At 42.1% G+C, this 21,162-nt stretch overlaps 1 protein-coding gene across 1 annotated transcript in view; it reads right to left on the reverse strand.

Annotated features, from left to right (window-relative positions):
* LOC126203833 (transient receptor potential channel pyrexia-like) overlaps positions 1-21,162 on the reverse strand; it is a 281,000-nt gene that overhangs the window by 137,835 nt on the left and 122,003 nt on the right. Inside the window, exon 4 of the mRNA XM_049938202.1 lies at positions 14,452-14,639. Within this exon, the coding sequence (XP_049794159.1) occupies positions 14,452-14,639 (188 nt within the window). The remainder of the gene's footprint in view (positions 1-14,451; positions 14,640-21,162) is intronic.

The following is a 21,162-nucleotide window of genomic DNA, read 5'->3' on the forward strand; positions in this document are numbered from 1 at the left end:
GAGCGCGCAGCGGAACTCACAGACTTCGAACGTGTTCAGGTGATTGGGTGTCACTTGTGTCATACGTCTGTACGCGAGATTTCCACACTCCTAAACGTCCCTAGGTCCACTGCGTCCGATGTGATAGTGAAGTGGAAAGGTGAAGGGTCACCTACAGCACAAAACCGTACAAGCTGACCTCGTCTGTTGACTGACAGAGACCGCCGACAGTTGAAGAGGGTCGTAATGTGTGATAGGTAGACACCTATCCAGACCATCACACAGGAGTTCCAAACTGCATCAGGATCCACTGCAAGTACTATGACAGTTAGGTGAGAGGTGGGAAAACTTGGATTTCATGGTCGAGCAGCTGTTCATAAGCCAGAAATCACGCCAGTAAATGCGAAACCACGCCTCGCTTGGTGTACGGAGCGTAAACATTGGACGATTGAACCGTGGAAAAACGTTGTGTGGAGTGATGAATCACGGTACTTAATGTGACGATCCGATGGCAGGGTGTGGGTATGGCGAATGCCCAGTGAACGTCATCTGTCAACATTTGTAGTGCCAACAGTAAAATTCGGAGGCGGTAGTGTTATGGCGTGGTCGTGTTTTTCATGGAGGGCGTTAGCACCCCTTGTTGTTTTGCGTGGCACTATCACAGCACAGGCCTACATTGATGTTTTAAGCACTTTCTTGCTTCCAACTGTTGAAGAGCAATTCGTGGATGGCAATTGCATCTTTCAACACGACCGAGCACCTGTTCATATTGCACAGCTTGTAGCGGAGTGGTTAAACGATAATAACATACCAGTAATTCACAGAGTCCTGACCTGAATCCTACAGAACACCTTTGGGATGTATTAAAACGCCGACTTCGTGCCAGGCCTCACCGACCGACATCGATACCTCTCCTTAGTGCAGCACTCCGTGAAGAATGGGCTGCCATTCCCCAAGAAACCCTCCAGCACCTGACTGAACGTTTGCCTGCGAGAGTGGGAGCTGTCATCAAGGCTAAGAGTTGGCCAACACCATATCGAATTCCCGTATTATCGATGGAGGACGCCACGATCTTATAAGTCATTTTCAGCCAAGTGTCCCGAAACTTTTGATACATAGTGTACATGCAGCTGTGCTTCGTAATTACTTATGTGACGCATGTTCATGTTGTGCACTGATATGCAGCAGTCTACTACCAGACTGGCGGATCTCCTGTTCTAATCACTATGTGATTTATAATAATTACTACTGAGCTTAATTCCTGTGAGTTAGTAAAATAGTTAACAATTTTAAAGAATGACATCAGTGCTACCAAAGTTAGCTGTTTGCCTCTATATTATTTCCTCCTCTTTACTGGTGGAAGTTTGGATGCATGATCAACAGGGCCCGATGGGCCAAGTCAGTGCCCCAGTGTTACAAAGTATCCTCCTGATCGCAATGGAATGCCTTTACAGAAGACAGCACAAGCCACAGCGACCGCTAGAAGCAGGTATGAGCCTCATACTGTTTTCGCGTAATGCTTTGCACACTGAATGGCATGGTGCAATAGTTATTGTGGTGTGATGAAAAGTAGGACTTGGGAGAGAATACTAGTTTTTACAAACAGGGGTATCCAAGCCAAACAAAATTCGAAAGAAGGGCGTTCAAATTAGCCTTCTCTAATGCTAAGTGAGGGGCAGTCAGTGAATTCTTTTCTATTTTAGCCAACTGTCTGTCGCAACATTGTGTGAGGTGGGAGACCTCTGGCCAAAAAGGTTGAAAGACGCCTCTAGATTGACTAGCTTAAACAAATAGAGTAGAGGAACTCAAGACGTTAGTTTTCGAGCCGTATGTATGTGAAGGTAAATGCAGATGCTGAAATATCAAAGTGACTGAAGGTTGGAAGAGAAACTGTGAATTGGTAAGAACTGTAAGCCCAGGGTGTAATAACTGATTAATGTTGCAAAAATGTTGCGTGGATGGGATATTGTTTACATGCTAACAAATAAAGGGTAAAAAGTATTTAAACCGACAAACTGTGGGAGATTGTAGGGGACATCAAATCAAATATTTTTCTCTAATGTCATTTTTCCTATGGGGATTATTTAAACCGGCGGAGACCGTATTACGTTCTTCAGTTGTTAGAGGCCGTATTACGAGCTTCAATTGTTACAGGGCGTATTACGCTCTTCAGTTGTAGGCAACTGCTGTCCACCAGTGTAATAGTGCATTGTCTCTGTTTACTAATGGAGCGATACACCTGGAGTGAGTACACTGATACGGTTGGTGCATACTATGTAGCACATCACAACGGACAAGCTGCACAGCGGGTTTATCAACAACAATATCACAACCACCGTATCCTGCATCATACGACCCTCGCTGCTGTGTACCAACGTCTGCGTGAGACCGGGTCATTTAGCAGATTATCTGGACAGGGATGCCGTCGCACGGTAGGAACGCTGCAATTTGAGGAAGCTGTCTTGCAGCATTTGGAGAGGGATCCTTCGATCAGCACTCGTGCAATTGCACGTAACATGGGGACGAATCAGACGAATGTAAGAACAGTCCTTCGAGAGCAATTGTTATGTCCATTTCACTTACAGCGTGTCCACAACCTGGAACCAGTTGACTATCCACCCACAGCACCGTTTTCGCAGTGGTACCTGGAACAGTGTGAAATGTATCCTACATTTCCATCCTCTGTGTTTTTTACTGATGAAGCAACGTTCGGGCGTGATGGAGTCTTCAACATGCACAATTCGCATGTTAGGAGTGAGGATAAGCCACATGCCACAGATACTAGCGCTCATCATGTGGGGTTCTTCGTTAATGTGTGGATCGGTGTTGTTGGGCCGTATCTGCTACCTAGGCCATTAAATGGTAGGCACTATTACAATTTTCTCGCCAGAGCATTGCCAAAATTTTGGAAGACGTCCCGCTCCCTACAAGACAACGCATGTGGTTCCAACATGACGGGACGCTGGCACATTTCAGTCGTCGTGTGCGTCGATTCCTGGACCGACGGTTGCCAGAAACGTGGATTGCTAGAGGTGGTCCTGTACCATGGCCTGCTCGATCCCCGGATATGTCCCCTCTGGAGTTTTTTGTTTGGGGAGAGATGCGGAACTTTGTTTACGTAACTCCTGTTGCATCAGAAGAGGATCTGGTTGCCCGGACAGTAGCAGCAGCAGGAACAATTCAGGATACTCCTGTGGTTTTTGCCCATGTCAGACAGAACATGATTCGACGGTGTAACCTTTGTTTACGTGTCAATGGAGGCATTTCTGAAAATCTACTGTAATTGAAATTTGGTTGTGTTAATGTGTTGTCTCTTGGTCATAAAAAAAAGGAAAAGTGTTTGTTGGTTTAATTAATTTGCCGCCAGAGAAATCTACCTCTACCGGTTTAAATACTCCTCATTGGAAAAAATGACATTAGGGAAAAATATTTGTTTTGATGTCCCCTACAACCTCCCAGAGTTTGTCGGTTTAGATACTTTCCACCCTGTTTATCATTGGCTACTACTTTGCATGGCTGTTTTTGTTGGTGCACTAGAACTGTGTGGGCATCCAGGAAGTAGAACGAACTCATTTCTTGATGGTGAGACACTGCTGTTGAAGGCGCAGCTCAGGAGACTTCAGTGCAAGATACAGAGGACACTTGGATTTGGGAGACAGAAGAGAACACTTGACAGAAGACTTCAGTTGCAGATCGCGGCGCCCACTTCACATCTTACATCTGAGAACTGAGTATGGAGAGAGAACACAGCAATGGTGAGCAATCTGCGAGCGGAATCCAATATTGTCATGAGCATCTACTGGTTCATTTCCAACCAAATGGAAATGTTAGTTGCATGCATAGTTCATTCATTCTTCTGGCAGACGCAGGCAATCACTGTCCCATTCACCTTAATTATCCACTCCTTGACGATGTATTCACGTATTAGATTTATAGTAATCAATGTCAACAATTCATAGTTCTCTTAATCTCTGCATTGCTTGGGGTCAGATAATCCTGTAATAATTTGTTAAGTCTCATGTTTACTAAAGCGGCCCTTTCCAGTTAGTTACCTATTGCGTGACTCATCTTGCATTCAGTGCATGTGAACCCATGGGGAGTGTGTGTGTGTGTGGGGGGGGGGGGGGGGGGATCTGACCATCAGGCAGTTCAATCAGTGCTGATCATCCTGACATCCACAGCGGTATATTGAAGGCTAAGCCATATCTCCTGACATCTGCAGTGGTATATTGAAGGCTAAGCCACATCCTCACATAAAGAACCGGCGATGCCTGGCAGGATTTTGTTTACATTGGACCTTCTCACCCTTAGAACATACACCAAAAAATTTATAACAATGTGCAGAGAATGATTAGGTTGGAGGATGTGGCGCTTTTAGTTATGGGCAGTGCGCATAATTTAACCTCCAATAAGGCAACTGTAAACAGTGCCGAAAGAAGCTCGTGCTTACTTAACGTCTGACGAGGCAAATGATAGGAGAATTGACACAGAGCATAGCGACTCGTTAGAGGATTCGGCAGTAGGCACTGACAGTGTTCAGAATTCTCTCTGTCGCAGAGTACATGCAGGTACTATCGAATATTGGTGGAAGTTGGACTGAACACTGTAATGGCATTAGCTGATAAATCCAGTGGCAACACCTTTGATGGCGGTGGTCAGAAACACATTGTGGCTTCACATCAAGTAACGGTTACAATATGAGGAATCTTTCCAGACAACTAGAAAATTCACATATATTCGACGAGGAACAGTTTGTGGTAACCGATCATGTTCCTGATGTGGTATATCAGGAGACATTGGAAATTCATTGTTGAGGACCAGTAGTAATAAATATCAAATATTTCTTTCCATTCAACAGAAACACGGCTATCAGTGGAAGGGCAGAATGATCAGGTGGAGCAGTATCGATTCTTGGTACGGTACGTAATTTCTGGTAAGAATTCAAAAATGAGAGCAGCTTCTGGAGAGGACCAAAAGGGCAAGAGCAAGGCTTTGTGGGGACTGGGGGGAGAGCTTTCGTGTAGAGATGCCTGAACAATTGTTCATAGAAGTAATTAACTGACTCAGTTGGAAGCGAGTGAGACTGAAGCAAAACTGATATTGATGGCTTTGGATCGCTTTATGACTTCTTGTAAGCAGCTTAATAGTACCTGTTTGTTTTTTACTACTTGTATGTTACATGTAAGGGATAGTTTTTAGTTATTTTATTGGTGAAAGAGAGTAGCTGCCCACAGTAATGTGAGAAAAATTCTTAACTCTCCAGTATACGAGCAAGGAGAGTTCTACAGCTACATGATTACTCTGCAATTCACGATTAAGTGCCTAGCAGATGGTTCATCGAACCATCTTCTACCTATTTGTTTTACCGTTCCTCCAAACGAACACATAAATCTTTCCGTGCGAGCTCTGATTTCTCCTCGTTTATTAAGATAATCATGTAGGTGGGTGCCAACGAAATATTTTCACACTCTGAGGACAAAGTTGATGACAGAAACATCATGTTAAGAGCCTGCAGCAAGAAAAACGCTTTGTTTTCATGATTGCCACCTCAATTCTCGTATCATATCCATGACACTCTGTCCCCTACTCCGCAACAATACAAACCGAGCTGTCCTTCTTTGCCCTTTTTCGATGTCTTCTGTCAGTCCTATCTGATGCGGATTCCACACCGCACTGCAATACTCTAGAAAAGAGCGGGCAAGAGTGGTGTAAGAAGTCTCTTTAGTAGACTGTTGCATTTTCTGAATACTCTCCTGTATATCACAGTCTTTTGTTTGCTTTCTCCACAACATTGTCTAAATGATCGTTCCGGTTTAAGTTATTAATAAATGTTCTCTCTAAGTATTTAGTTGAATCGACAGCCTTCAGATTCAAATGTTCAAATGTATGTGAAATCTTATGGGACTTAACTGCTAAGGTCATCAGTCCCTAAGCTTACACACTACTTAACCTAAATTAGCCTAAGGACAAACACACACACCCATGCCCGAGGGAGGATTCGAACCTCCTCCGGGACCAGCCGCACAGTCTGACTGCAGCGCCCTAGACCCCTCGGCTAATCCCGCACAGCAACCTTCAGATTTGTGTGATTCATCGTGTAACTGAAATTTAACGTATTTCTTTTAGTACTCATGTGGATGACTTCACACTTCACGTTATTTAGAGTCAACTGCCAATTTTCATGCCGTACAGATATCTTGTCTAAATAATTTTGAATTGTTTTGATCGTCTGATAACTGTACAACATGGTAAATCCGTGTTGGCTGTTTCTCAATAAATTGTTTTCTTGGATGTAAATCATAGTTTGCGAATACAGATGTGTAAATTGATGTTAGCGATATGGGGGAAAGGAACGACTGTACAGGTTGTCCCAGGCGGTATTATAATATCGTTTTCATAAGAGATGTAGCTGTGACTTCGGTGTACTGGGAGTGTTTATTGTGTAACTCATTATCTGAGAGAATTCTATGGATTGATTCATTTGGTTTTGCTGTTATGAAGTTGTATGATGTAATAGTGTTCAGTAGTTTTCGCTACAAATAGAAACTGATATAGGGAAGCGTTTTCTCTTGTGGTAGATGAATCAAGTTGGGCAACAAGTTGAGAGAATAATGTATGCTGCTTTTGTGAAGATAGATACTATGGAAGCGATATCTGGAAACTTTTAGCTGGTGCCGAAGGAAGTGCAGCTGGTATAGTGAAGAAATACTGAAGCGATTTGGTGTTACAAATTCTGTAGAAAAATTGTTGCAAAGGATGATTTATGGATTAATTCCCCAAGGAGGCTGAGGACGTACAGTAGGTTATTAAGAGACAGTCGACAGAGTTGATTTATTGATGGAAGCGTCCACTTGATCATTTATGACTGCGTTGTGAGTATAATCTTGCGTGGCGGTCCTTTAAGTAAGATATGGAATAGCCATCATGGAGGTGATTATAAGATATGACTGGGAAACGAATGATTAGAAAGTTACGGAACGAGAACGATAACTTTACTTTTGGCATTACATCTGGAAAGTTTCTTTTCATATTTGTTTTCTGTGTCCGAGATTTGTGGGGTTCTACTCTCTTTTTTCAGGATTAAAAGCAATGTAGAAGTCCATAGTCATAGTGTATCTCCTCCCATCTTCAAGCTGTGTGTGTAAATAATGATATGGGTTAAGGAAAGAATGTGTTAAATGATACGTATTTGTTTTTTGATAGTATGGGAAATGTTTGCTTTTGAAGTGGTGAGTTTGGCAGCAGGTCTGTTCTGACGTCAGGTTTGGAATGGACAGCGTATGAATCGAGATGTGTAAATATTAACTGATCAACAGATGAGGAAGAAACTTTCTTTTGTGTTCTCTTACTGCTTTCTGTAAAATTTTTAAGTTGTCATGGCCATGATTTTTGTACATTCTTCATCCCTCCTCTCTATTCCCAGAAATCCACTTCCTCTCCAATCTTATTTAGTTGTAGTATGCCTGTGTATTGAAGTAAGTTGTATGATGAATTTTGTTGCAAACAGCTCATGCTAGTAAGTGAATATATGCTACAGAATCTTGTTTTCGGTATATAGATTTTTTTTTCTTTTTGTTACGAGTTTGGTGTTAAATGAGCATGAGGGCATGCATAGCAAGCAAATGTGGCTATTGGTTCAGCTGCTTCCGTGAAAATAAGGGATGAGATGATGAGGCACTGGGAGGAGTTCTGATTTTGAGAATCGATTCAGATAGTTAAATTTTCTGGCGGTGGCAAGTTAGTCCTGAGATCAAGGAGACGCACTAAGAAGTGTAGATACCTCGGAAATATTTTCTTTTTATTTCTATTGTGGTCCTTACTGGGTAAGAAAGGTAGTGCACGATAAACTTGTCGAACCTCAGATCCCACGGAGTCGTGAGTCGAAAGGCAAACAACATATACTAAACATCAAGAAGTTCAAAGGGTAAGAGACACACCAACCATTCTTATTGTCCACAGGAACGAATGAATGTATCTGTACAAAAGGTGTGTAGTCCCATTCTTCAATAGCACTCGTGGACTTACATGAATAATGATTTCCATATGGGGAATTAACTCAACCATAGTTAGATTAATTTGTGGACAGTGTGTGTTCGATACCGGAAAATGATATATTAGACTGTCCATTGGTGGAGAGTACCCAAAGTCGTGATAACGTGTTTGTGCTGTACTGAGTCTTTTATCAAAAAATTCCTTTCACTGCATTAGGCTGTCTGATACAGCAAGCGGATGTAGAACATTTTAATTAAAAACAGTCTTGGTTGGTTGGACTTACTCGTCTCTTAACAAAACGTTTCGCCTTCGCGAGGTATCTTCAGACTACCTTAAGATTTTTCTTTTAAAACACATTAAACATTATAAAACGTTTCTGTACTTGACCGAAGACCCCTGACTGCAAATTTGTACGGCGATCTGGTGATTCGACCTGTTGCGCTGCCGTTCCTGAACAGAATACCAGGAGTGTTTTTCAACACAATAACGCTCGCCCACATATTGTGGTTGTTATCCAACATGCTCTACAGAGTGTCGACATGTTGTGTTGGCCTTCTCGATCACCACATCTGTCTCCAATCGAGCAAAAGGGGGGCGTCATCGGACGACGGCGCCAGCGTCATCCACAAACAGCATTAACCCTCCCTGTATTGACCGACCAAGTGCAACAGGCATGGAATTCCACCGCATAAAATGACATGCGGCACCTGTACAGCACAACGCCTGCACGTTTTCATGTATACATTCAACATTCTGGCGGTTACACCAGTTATTAATATACCAGAATTTCACATTTGTAGTGGCTTATCCCGCTCTTACATTAACCTGTGATCTTGCAATGTTAATCACCTAAATATCTTACCTAGCCAAATGTATTACAGAAGTTTCCTTACTCTACATTAATCATTTTTTGGTGTTGCGATTGTTTCCGTCGCTGTATTTCGATACCCTCAACTCGCTCATCAAAACCTATAGGGTATTGCAATGTATTGTATTGTATTAAAACAGGCACCTAGAAGCGATGGAGAGACTTCGTCCCGCTGTAGCCCTCAGTGGTTGACAACCCCACAACAGGCCACTGCAGTTCACCCACCCCACCGCCGCCCCATCCCGAACCCAGGGTTATTGTGCAGTTCGGCCCCCAATGGACCGCCCCGGGAACGTCTCATACCAGACACGTGTAACCCCAAATGTTTTCGTGGTAGGTTAATTATGGTGTACGCGTACGTGGAAACGGTGTTTGCACAGAATCCCCGACACATTGTAACTGAGGCGGAACAAGGGGAACCAACCCGCATTCACCGAGGTAGATGGAAAACCGCCTTAAAAACCATCCGCAGACTGACTGGCACACCGGACCTAGACGCTAATCCGCCGGGCGGATTCGTGCCGAAGACTGGCACACCTCCCCACTGAGGGAGCAGCGCCTTAGACTACACAGCTAGCCGGGTGGGCTAACCTATGGGGTACTTCCTGTTGATCTACAATGATCAGATTTGGTAAAAAGGAAGACTTCACAATAAAAACAAAGGAAAAAATCCGAAAACTGTAAATTTGTAATAATATCAAGAAAATAATTTTTGTCATTTCTTACACAGGGTGTTACAAAAAGGTACGGCCAAACTTTCAGGAAACATTCCTCACACACAAATAAAGAAAAGATGTTATGTGGACCTGTGTCCGGAAACGCTTAATTTCCATGTTATAGCTCATTTTAGTTTCGTCAGTATGTACTGTACTTCCTCGATTCACCGCCAGTTGGCCCAGCTGAAGGAAGTAATGTTGACTTCGGTGCTCGTGTTGACATGCGACTCATTGCTCTACAGTACTAGCATCAAGCACATCAGTATGTAGCATCAACAGGTTAGTGTTCATCACGAACGTGGTTTTGCAGTCAGTGCAATGTTTACAAATGCGGAGTTGGCAGATGCCCATTTGATGTATGGATTAGCACGGGGCAATAGTCGTGGCGCGGTACGTTTGTATCGAGACAGATTTCCAGAACGAAGGTGTCCCGACCGGAAGACGTTCGAAGCAATTGATCGGCGTCTTAGGGAGCACGGAACATTCCAGCCTATGACTCGCGACTGAGGAAGACCTAGAACGACGAGGACACCTGCAATGGACGAGGCAATTCTTCATGCAGTTGACGATAACCCTAATGTCAGCCTCAGAGAAGTTGCTGCTGTACAAGGTAACGTTGACCACGTCACTGTATGGAGAGTGCTACGGGAGAACCAGTTGTTTCCGTACCATGTACAGCGTGTGCAGGCACTATCAGCAGCTGATTGGCCTCCACGGGTACACTTCTGCGAATGGTTCATCCAACAATGTGTCAATCCTCATTTCAGTGCAAATGTTCTCTTTACGGATGAGGCTTCATTCCAACGTGATCAAATTGTAAATTTTCACAATCAACATGTGTGGGCTGACGAGAATACGCACGCAATTGTGCAATCACGTCATCAACACAGATTTTCTGTGAACGTTTGGGCAGGCATTGTTGGTGATGTCTTGACTGGGCCCCATGTTCTTCCACCTATGCTCAATGGAGCACGTTATCATGCCTTTACAAGTATGACACAACATGTGGTTCATGCACGATGGAGCTCCTGCACATTTCAGTCGAAGTGTTCGTACGCTTCTCAACAACAGATTCGGTGACCGATGGATTGGTAGAGGCAGACCAATTCCATGGCCTCCACGCTCTCCTGACCTCAACCCTCTTGACTTTCAATTATGGGGGCATTTGAAAGCTCTTGTCTTCGTATCCCCGGTACCAAATGTAGAGACTCTTTGTGCTCGTATTGTGCACGGCTGTGATACAATATGCCATTCTCCAGGGCTGCATCTCCGCATCAGGGATTCCATGCGACGGAGGGTGGATGCATGTATCATCGCTAACTGAGGACATTTTGAACATTTCCTGTAACAAAGTGTTTGAAGTCATGCTGGTATGTTCTGTTGCTGTGTGTTTCCATTCCATGATTAATGTGATTTGAAGAGAAGTAATAAAATGAGCTCTAACATGGAAAGTAAGCGTTTCCGGACACATGTCCACATAACATATTTTGTTTCTTTGTGTGTGAGGAACGTTTCCTGAAAGTTTGGCCTTCCTTTTTTGTAACACCCTGTATGACTCTGTTTGTCCGTCTGTTAATACACCTTTTTCTCTGTAACGGGTGGACGTATCAAGTTGAAATTTATCTCACATACCAAGGTCCTTAGGCCCTTTGCGATATAATAAATGTAAGATTCTAAATGAATGGAGTCCGAAGTTACTGTCATTTAAGTCACATATTTTGATATTCGCAAACTCACTCATCAAAAATTTGGCAAGAAGTAAGGTTTCACAGTATAAGTAAAGGAAAAATTCGGAACGTTGTACTTTGTAGTTATACCCATGGGGAAAAAATATTTCTTTTGTCATTTGTTATCTGACGTCAAAGTTGAAATTAAAACAATCAGTAGTTCTGCAGTCCGGCTGACTGCGGCGCAACGGTAAAAGTCAAACTTCAGGCAAGGAATGAATTTATTGCTAATATGACGCTTTCCGGCATTTATCCATGATCAGGTATCCAAGAGCAAGTAGATGTGGCGTTTCAAGTTGTATGTGAAACCAACATTCGCAGACTAGTCTGTCTGAATGCAGAACTACTGATCATTTTAATAATGGTCTCCTGCCTCCTGCTATGCTTTACGTCACGCTTCCCTCCACAGAGGTTTCCGAACATTTCGGGTACGTGTTTCATGGTTTCCTGCATCCTGAAACGATCTTGTCTTAGACAAAAGGCGAAACACTGTTGTAAACATTGAATTATATTATTGAAATTAAAATATTCTCGAAAATTTCGGAATCCCTGGGGAGAATATTTGGCCAATATCAATGTCGATAACAAACAAAAATTTGCGAGATTCTCGATTCCCGGAATGAATTAACTTTATACCGTATACAGGGTGACTTTTTCCAACGTGTACAAGGTCTAGGGAGTGATGGATGAGAGGATACAGGACATAAAAGGTCTAACTAACTTGTGTACATAAATGCATGATTTCCATGCTAGAGACCATCTATTCAATCGTACTTTGTTACAGAGATTACGGTTTGACACATGCTGTACCACCCAGCCACAGCTACAGTATGCGTGGTTTCCTCGTAGAGGGTGGTACTGCTCCTCAGACGCCATGCCCTAGCGCCCTCTCCTGCCATAGTTATTGGTAATGTTGTGTCCGATTCACTTCTCCTAATGACTAACCTTGTAGTGAATGTGATACAGCGTTGTACGTAATGGTTCCGTATTCGATTCGAGAGCTCACCGACATGGTGTTTACTTAAGGATAGGCAAATGGCAATGGGCGACGGGCAGCAAGGTTGTATCAGGAGACCTATACCGACCGACAACAACCACAGCATTCAATGTTTGCAACAGTGTTTCACCGTTTGTCTGAGACAGGGTTGTTTCAGGAAGAAGGAAATCGTGAAGGAAGTACCCGAAATGTTCGGAAACTTTCTTGGAGGGAAATGTGATTAACACTGTGGAAGGCGACTGCCGTGTCAGTACCAGGCAGTTCGCTCGCCAGTAAAGGGTAAGCAGATGACGGTGTGGAACATTCTCTGTGACAATTGTTACTACCCTTATCACTTACAGCGTGTGCAGGGCTTACTAGCGACGGGCTTTCCACATCAGGAGCAGTTATGTCAGTGATTTCTTCACCAGGCAACCACGATTCTGGGATTTGTGTAATCCATCCTATTCACAGACGAGGCCACCTTTACGCGTAGTGATATTTTCAACTTTCATAACAGTCATCCCTGGGATAGTATGCATAACACCCATGGTATGGTGACAGCGAATCATCAGCATCGGTGCAGCCGGAATTTTTCAGCCGGGGTAATTAGCGACCGTATTTTGGGGGCAGTCTTTCTCCCACGTCGCCTAACAGGCCGAAACTATCGGCGTTTCTTATGGGTGACTTTGTCTACCCTACTGGAAGAAGTGCCATTCACGATTCGAAGGGTTATGTGGCTGCTACATGATGGTGCTTCAGCCCATTTGGCCATTAACGTCTGGACGGATCTCAATCGTGTCTTCCCTGGTCGATGGATCAGACGAGGGGGTCCAGTTGCATGGCCTGCTCGTTCACCAGATCTCAACCGGTGCGATTTCTGGTTACGGGGCCATCTCAAAACTACCGCGTATGCAGAACACATTTCAGATATGGAGACAATGGAGCAGCGTATTCATGCTGCCTTTGACATGTGTGTGACAGAACAAGGTATGACCCGTGCATGCGTGCGTTGAGGCATGTGGAAACCATTTTCAACACACATGGTAACTTTCGCTGTATGGTACAGCACGTATTAAACTGCAGTCTCTGTAACAAAGTATGACTGAATAAATGGTCTCTAGCACGGAAACCACCCATTTCCGGACATTAGACCGTTTTTGTTCCATATCCAAAATGGCTGAAATCGCTCTGAGCACTACGGGACTCAACATCTGAGGTCATCAGTCCCCCAGAACTTAGATGTACTTAAACCTAACTAACCTAAGGACATCACACACATCCATGCCTGAGGCAGGATTCGAACCTGCGACCGTAGCGGTCGCGCAGTTCCAGACTGAAGTGCCTAGAACCGCTCGGTCACACTGGCCGGCGTTCCGTATCCTTTCATCGATCAATCCCTAGGGCTTGTACTCCGTAGAAAAGAATCACCCTGCTTAAATAATTGAGACCCCCTGTTCGCACCTGGCCAATTTTTCGTTGGATCTCCTGGATAACTTTTTAGGAAAGCAACTTTTAAATACCGACACAAAATTAATAAGGATTCAATCTAATTTGGCATTAACATCTGTTTCTAAGTATACCTCACTCCATACCACCTCTTTTAACTTACTATTAAAACATAGTATCCTGTTCTCATTAATAAACCTCACTGGTTTGTATGAACCAGTCTCTGGACTGTAAGCTGCCTTATTTGCTTATTTCCATTAATTGTTCATCACAATCAGATAGTTTATTAAGAAGTGGGTGCACATTAAATCTTTCAGCCTGAACACAGTCTGTTAAAATGTTATCAGTCAGTGGCCTACAATCCTGCTGCACATGAGTTAGAAAGCAGACTAGTCCAATTAGTCTGAAATACCCAAATAAAGTATCTAGTTCATTATTCCTGTCACTGTCTTTTAACAAATCTACATAGGAATCCTCACAAATTGTTACTCAAGAAATACTTGCTTTTTTAATTATGAACTTTTTCAAAGACATTTGAGAATCCTTCGAAAGAAACGTATTAAAAATTAAACTAAGACTGCTCACATAGTCCAATCTCACCCCTGGTTTGCCACTTAAACAACGCGTAAGGAAGGCAGAATGCGTGCTGTGTTCGTCAGTTGGACCTTTATTTTTTTTCCGTCGTATGACGCGGTCATCGTGAGAGGAGGAATGGTTCGCAGACCACTGCAGACGGAGACTGACCTGCAGCGCAGTGATGCGGACGGGCCCCATGCGGGCCGTGGCGAGGTGCGGGTGGCTGTCCAAGATGGCGCCCACGGCGGCCGCGTCGCCGGCCCCCAGCGCCTTCAGCAGCTCGTCGGCACCCTCGAAGAAGTCGCCGCTCATCTGGCGAGACACCGTCACGTCCGGCGGGTACGCGTGTCGACTGTCTGCGCACAGGCCAAGCACACGCTGCCAGCTAACACACCTTAGGACTTACAAGGGAAACTCCCCATCGCAACCCCCTCACACTTAGTGGTAAAGTGGCTCAGTGGACAACCCGTCAAAAACTGAACACAGATCAAGCATGAAAACAGGAAGAAGGAGTACTGCACTCTGAAAAAAGAAGCGAAGTAGAAACAGTGAACGATATAATCTATTGGTGTGCAACATCGAGCGCATTGTGGTTGTGTGGTCACGGTTCTGACTTCAAAGCGGGAGATGCGTGAACAAATCTCCTTGGTGTCTCATTTTTTTCACAAAATTATTAACTTTCCGTTCGGTCACTGACATCCGCGTTCTCCTTCTGTAGTCTTGGCAATTGTCGTACTGTACGTTGGTTATAAAATATGAGTTACATGGTAAGAATACGAGTATATTACCGTCGCAAGTTAATGTGATGAAAAGTGAGTAGGAGAGATGTCGCATAGACCTCTCGCAAAAATTAAAAAGCAAATACTCGGATGTGAACTATGTTACAAGAAAGCAATTCAAGAGTCCAAAGTTCCAAAACGGAAAGCAAGAGTCATAACAAATATGCTACTTGTTGATTGGCGACTCCATAGAGTGCTGTGTGCACAACGACCATATAATAAGTAAAATTAGAAGGAAGGTCAGCGTTGGGCGTAATTTTGATGATTTATTGACAGAAAAATCGATTTTCGATCACATAATGATCATCTTCTTTATTTGGCAAGAGATTACCACAAAACACCAAATGTGCACTTGCAATTCATTAACTGAATATTTCCAATTTAAAATTGTACATTTTCTAAACAACTTAAAAAAACATTGAAGAATAAAAATCCACAGGTAAAATTATAAGGTGTCAGATCGCAGGACTTGTAAAAAAGAAAAATATACAAATAACATGACATCAAATATAACATAATTTGTTGTAGCACAGTAACCGCCATCTGGCGTGGGAAGTCAGAGGTACAAAGTTCGTAATTTACGTAAAGTATTACGTTGAAACCAAGAAGTGAAATACATTAATAGTGATAATTGTACAATATATGTCACGATTTAACAGGTCAAAATGTCATGAAACACATTATGTGTCTGACACCAGTTGACAGAGGCTTGTACTTTTAGCACCGTTTTGTAATAACCTCTGTTAACTGGTGGTCAGGTTACATAACTGACAGTCATAATAGCCCCTCATCACTTTCATGTGATTATTTCATGTTGCTAGTTTGTCAGTACGTTTTAATTGCTTTAGTAAGTAATTGCGGAAAAATGTGTGTAATCTGGTTCTAACTTGTCTACAATGCGATGTATATTTTGGGAATAATTTGAACTGTTACCTTTCCTAAGTTATTACGTTCTTTCTGGAAGTAGGATATATATTACTACTTATCCATGCCTTGCATTTTAGATTAATTGTTATGGCCTACTTTGGATATATGGGTATTTTCAAAATCAGATTTTATGTTATAAGGGGTCCCACGGCTGCTATAAGACATTTAATAAAATTATCTCCTTCATATGAGTATCCAAAACCGTTTACTTGCCAGATTTCAATTGTGTTGTTTCAACTGTAAACGTATGTGTGATGGATTCTGACCCAGTGCTTGTGCAAAAGTGTGTAACCAGAGTGAGATACTTTTTTTTTTGGGACAAAGCCCTTATACTTTAATGAGAACACTGTTCCCTTCTACCCAAGTTCTGATTGTATGATATGAGGAAATTTTTTCCATAAGTAATAGGTGTGGTAGTGGAGATTTCTACTAGGCTGGCGTATTTCGTACACTTCTGTCTCTAGCCAACATATCACTAGTTCTTTGCAATTTGTAACTGTAGTTCTTACTCATGAGTCCGCTACACGATATCTGCATCCACAATGTGCTTTTAAATCATTCTGATTTTCATAATTACGATGATTTTTGTAATTAAGCATCAAATTTGTTATAATGTGTTAACATGTCCCAACGGGACGAATGCGATGTGTGTATCATCATGTTGTTCAATACGATAAAAAATTGTTAGTCTGCACCCTAAAAAAAATTTTATAACACACAAAAACATGACGTTTTGACCTGTTAAATCGTGACATATATTGTACAATTACCACTATTTATGTATTTGACTTCTTGGTTTCAACGTAATATTTTACGTAAATTAAGAACTTTGTACCTCTGACTTCCCACGCCAGATGGCGGTTACTGTGATAAAACAAATTATGTTATATTTGATGTCATGTTATTTGTATATTTTTCTTTTTTTACAAGTCCTGTAATATGACACCTTATAATTTTACCTGTGGATTTTTATTCTTCAATGTTTTTTTAAGTTGTTTTGAAAATGTACAGTTTTAAATTTGAAATATTCAGTTAATGATTTGCAAGTGCACATTTGGTGTTTTGTGGTAATCTCTTGCCAAATAAAGTAATGTTAAGTCTTCACGTGACACACGTCACATAGCGGGCGTTCCAAGCCCCTGTCACACCGAGGTTTGCTGTATAAGTGAATGTAAACAGCGGCTTCAGTTATTGTGATGGTCTCATAGCGTCTGTTAGTGTTAATAACTAGACAACAGTGCCTCCGAGCTTTAATTTGTACGCTAAAGGTATGTTCTTGCCAACAGTTGGTTTATACTCAGGTGTATTTGTGGTCTTATTCACCGATCGCTATGTGAAATTGTTAACTTACAGCACTGAAGATGATCATTATGTGATCTAAAATCGATTTCGCTGTCAATAAATCATCAAAATTATGACCAACGCTGACCTTCCTTTTAATTTAACATACTACTTGTGTAGAATAAAAAGGAGGTACGTACGTTTGTAGGCCCCTTCCTCTCATTACGCTGTTGCAAACGGACCTTACACCACGACACAGGCACAAGTTTGAATACAGCGAACAGACACGTCAATGACTTGACGGACAGTTCATAATTTTATGTAAAAAAATTGGGCAGGAGGGAGATTCGAGCACGGTCCTCCAGCTTTACTGTCCAACATCGTGACCACACAACCACGACGCTCTCGCTATTCACGTTCGCTCGATGTTGCACATCTTGGGTTTGTATCGTTCACATTCGTTTTCTCTTATTTTTTCACAGTTCACTACAGCTTCTTCCTGTTTTTATGCTTCATCTGTATACAGTTCTTGCCGGAATATCCACTGGGCCATATTACCACTAAATCTAAAGGCGTTGCGATTGGGAGTTGTTAGCATAGCCGCCATCACGCAAGGACTGTCACGTGAATTCGATATAACAACACCACATTTTAAAAACATTTTAATTAGACCTCAAACTTTAACGTTAGACTATTTTTCCTGGTTTTACACACTTCTTTCTTACTATAGTCCGATCCACGTAGGATGACGTGTAGCACAGGCCGAGCCACAAACGGGGATTGCATTGTTGCCGGTTCCAGGCGACAGCTGCGGTACGCACATACACGTGCTTTGCGCTTAAAGAAAGAATATATCCTGCGAATTGTGTCTCTCGCTAACTTATGCAGAATTTGTCCCCTCCAGTGACAATTCGTAATATTTGGATTATAAATTCACTAAATAACTCACTACAATCACGTTTAAGGTTTCCATTGGGTAGGACATTCATAGCAGATTCCTCAGAACATTACTGAACCCTTATTGGTTGTCGCAGAGTCCGTGACGTAGATGCGAAGAACAACCATAAACTCGACTGCCATCGCTCCAGGCTCCAACCATAAAGGCAATGGTAACTCATTATTACTGCTAGGGACGTAAACCCAAGTAAACCGTCTCACAAAAAAAAAAAAAAAAGGTGAAGAACTCAGAATGGGAGTAAATGCAATTTCATGGACTGACAGGGTACTTTACGTTATTTCAATGATTATAGAATCGAGTCAGATTTACAAATAACTCTCTGATCATAATGTATTCCAGCGGGAATCTTCCCATGTCTCCGTATCTTTTTCAAGTACATTTGCTCTTCAATTGATTCTTACTACCATTATTGCAGAAATCGGTTAGTCGTTCTTCTCTGGCATTCGCAATTCCTAGACTATATGTCATCCCATAACGAACTCTTCTGTTCTTTCGCCTACAACCGCGTTCCACTTCCCCGTGACTATTAGATTTTCATCTCCCTTTACATACCGAACTACCCGATAATATCGTTATATACTTTCTCTGTCTCTTCATCTTCGGCTTACGACGTCGTCATGTATACCTGAACTCTCGTTGTTGGTGTTGGTTTGCTATCGATTCTGATGAGAACTGTAACACTGAACTGTTTACAGCAACCCACTCTCTGCCCTACCTGGGCAACGAATCCTACTCCCTTCATACCATTTTCTGCTGCAACTGATATCACCCTTTACTCATCTGACCATAAATCCATGTCTTCTTTCCATGTCACGTCACTGACCCCAGCTACAAGTACATTGCGTCTTATTATTTCCCTCTGCAGATTTTCCAGCTTACCTACCATGTTCAGACTTCTGACATTCCACGCCCCGGTTCGTAGAACTTTACGCTTTCTTTGGTTATTCAGTCTTCTCGTGGTCATCTCCCTCTTGGCCGCAGATCCGAATGGGGGACTAATCCGCAATCTTTTGCCAATGAAGAGATCGTCTTGACACCTTATATTACAGGATACACATCCTGTGGTTACACATTGAGTGTCTTTAATTCAGTGGTTTCCATTTCCTTCTACACCCTCATGAGGTTGATCATTTCTGATTCTTCCACCTTTTAGGAGCAGTTTCCCATCCCAAGGGTGACAGAGTGCCATCAACGTCTGCTCGCTCCTTCGCCATTTCTGTCTAGGCCGTTAGTAGAACGAGGGTTCCCTCTTATCCCCGATGTCGTCGGCCGTCTTTGCTGATGATTTTTATTCAGAATTCAACCCTCACATGGTATCAGCTCTGGAAAAACATATTGTGTGCCGGGGATCTTTTTGACTCTAAAGTGATTCAAGCGACTTTATTCTGATAAAATTTGAACCATGTCCACAAAAGTAATTATAATTTATTGAGAAACACATGCATGTTGTTGATATTACAACTCCATAGTTTCTTAAGATAATTAAGTTACATATAAATTGTAATTATTTACTATGTCTGTTTGAAATATCAAAACATATTTTATTTTGTTTGTTTCGTTCCAAAAATTATTTTAACACAAAATATTCATAGCCCACACACTAAGGAACAATACTGTAATTTATTAACATTATGTGTAATATCACTTATATGGGATTTTATTAGAAATACACTCCATGTCATATGATGAACAATCGTTACACAACACACTTATCCAACTTGTTATTTGCAAACAATCTTGTAACACCCATCACATTGTTGATTCACTTTCTTGTCCTTTGACGTTGGGCAGGAATCACACCATTTTCTTTTCAGATTTGGAAATCACCTTCCTGGTAATGGTGTTGTTTTTCCTTTACAAGATCCTTGAAGCCTGAAGACATTATTGCTGAACGAATGCGTTGTGTTCTGCAGTGGGGCGACAGGATTCGTCGTTCAATGTGATTTTTGACTAGTTCCTTTCCTAGTTCTGAGAGGCATTCTCTTCTTGCATGTTTACTTCTCATATCATGTAAAAATTTACAATTCGGAACGTAAGCATTGAGACAAGCTAAATCTAGTATATCAAAAACTAGAGCAAGTGGCCACGTTTCACTGAATAATGTCTAGCCATCTTATCAACTGTATCAACTCCTGACTTTGAATTGTAGAACATTATTATTTCAGGTTTTTTGTGTCCATGCTCACTTACTTCAAATGTTTGTTGTAGAGTAGATAGCAAACCGATTGGTTTATTTTGTGTAGGAAGATACGAATGTAAAACAGTATTCTGTACATTCCCATTAGTGGTCGATAATGGACACCTCTGTTTTGATGGTAACATTTCTTTCGGTATCTCTTTTCGGTTCGCCCAAAGAGTTCCCGCTAGTATCAATTTGTTAGCCAGAAGTTCTTTTCCCAAAGCAATTCCTTCAGATGATCAACTAAATCATGTACCATTCGTTTCCCTTGATTTATTTCCCCATATACAATTGTGCATTTATGACATAAATGGTCTCACTATCTACAGCAGCCCACACTTTTATCCCATACTTTCCTGGTTTCGAAGGAATGTACACCTTGAATGGACACCGTCCCCTGAAAGTACACTGATGCTCATCAACTGTAATATACAGCCCAGGGACATAAGACGAAATGTATGTCTCAACGAACATTTCAAACGCAGCCCTGAATAGGTTCAACTTTTGATCCAGAAATAGCTTTTCTTTCTTCCCTTGTAATTTTATCATCGAACTGGAGGCACATCAAAATATCAGGAAATCTTGAAAAGCTCATAGTGGCTCGAAAAACAGGTAAGCCATACTCGTCTGGCCAAAATCCACTCACAGATTTCCCACGTGCCTTATGCAAACCAGCTATTATTAGTAGACCTAAGAATGCCTGGAGCTCTGTAGAATCGAGTTCAATCCAGTATTCAAGAGTTGGGTAGAGAATT

Source organism: Schistocerca nitens, chromosome 9 (genome assembly GCF_023898315.1).
Source record: "Schistocerca nitens isolate TAMUIC-IGC-003100 chromosome 9, iqSchNite1.1, whole genome shotgun sequence".
NCBI classification, from domain to species: domain Eukaryota; kingdom Metazoa; phylum Arthropoda; class Insecta; order Orthoptera; family Acrididae; genus Schistocerca; species Schistocerca nitens.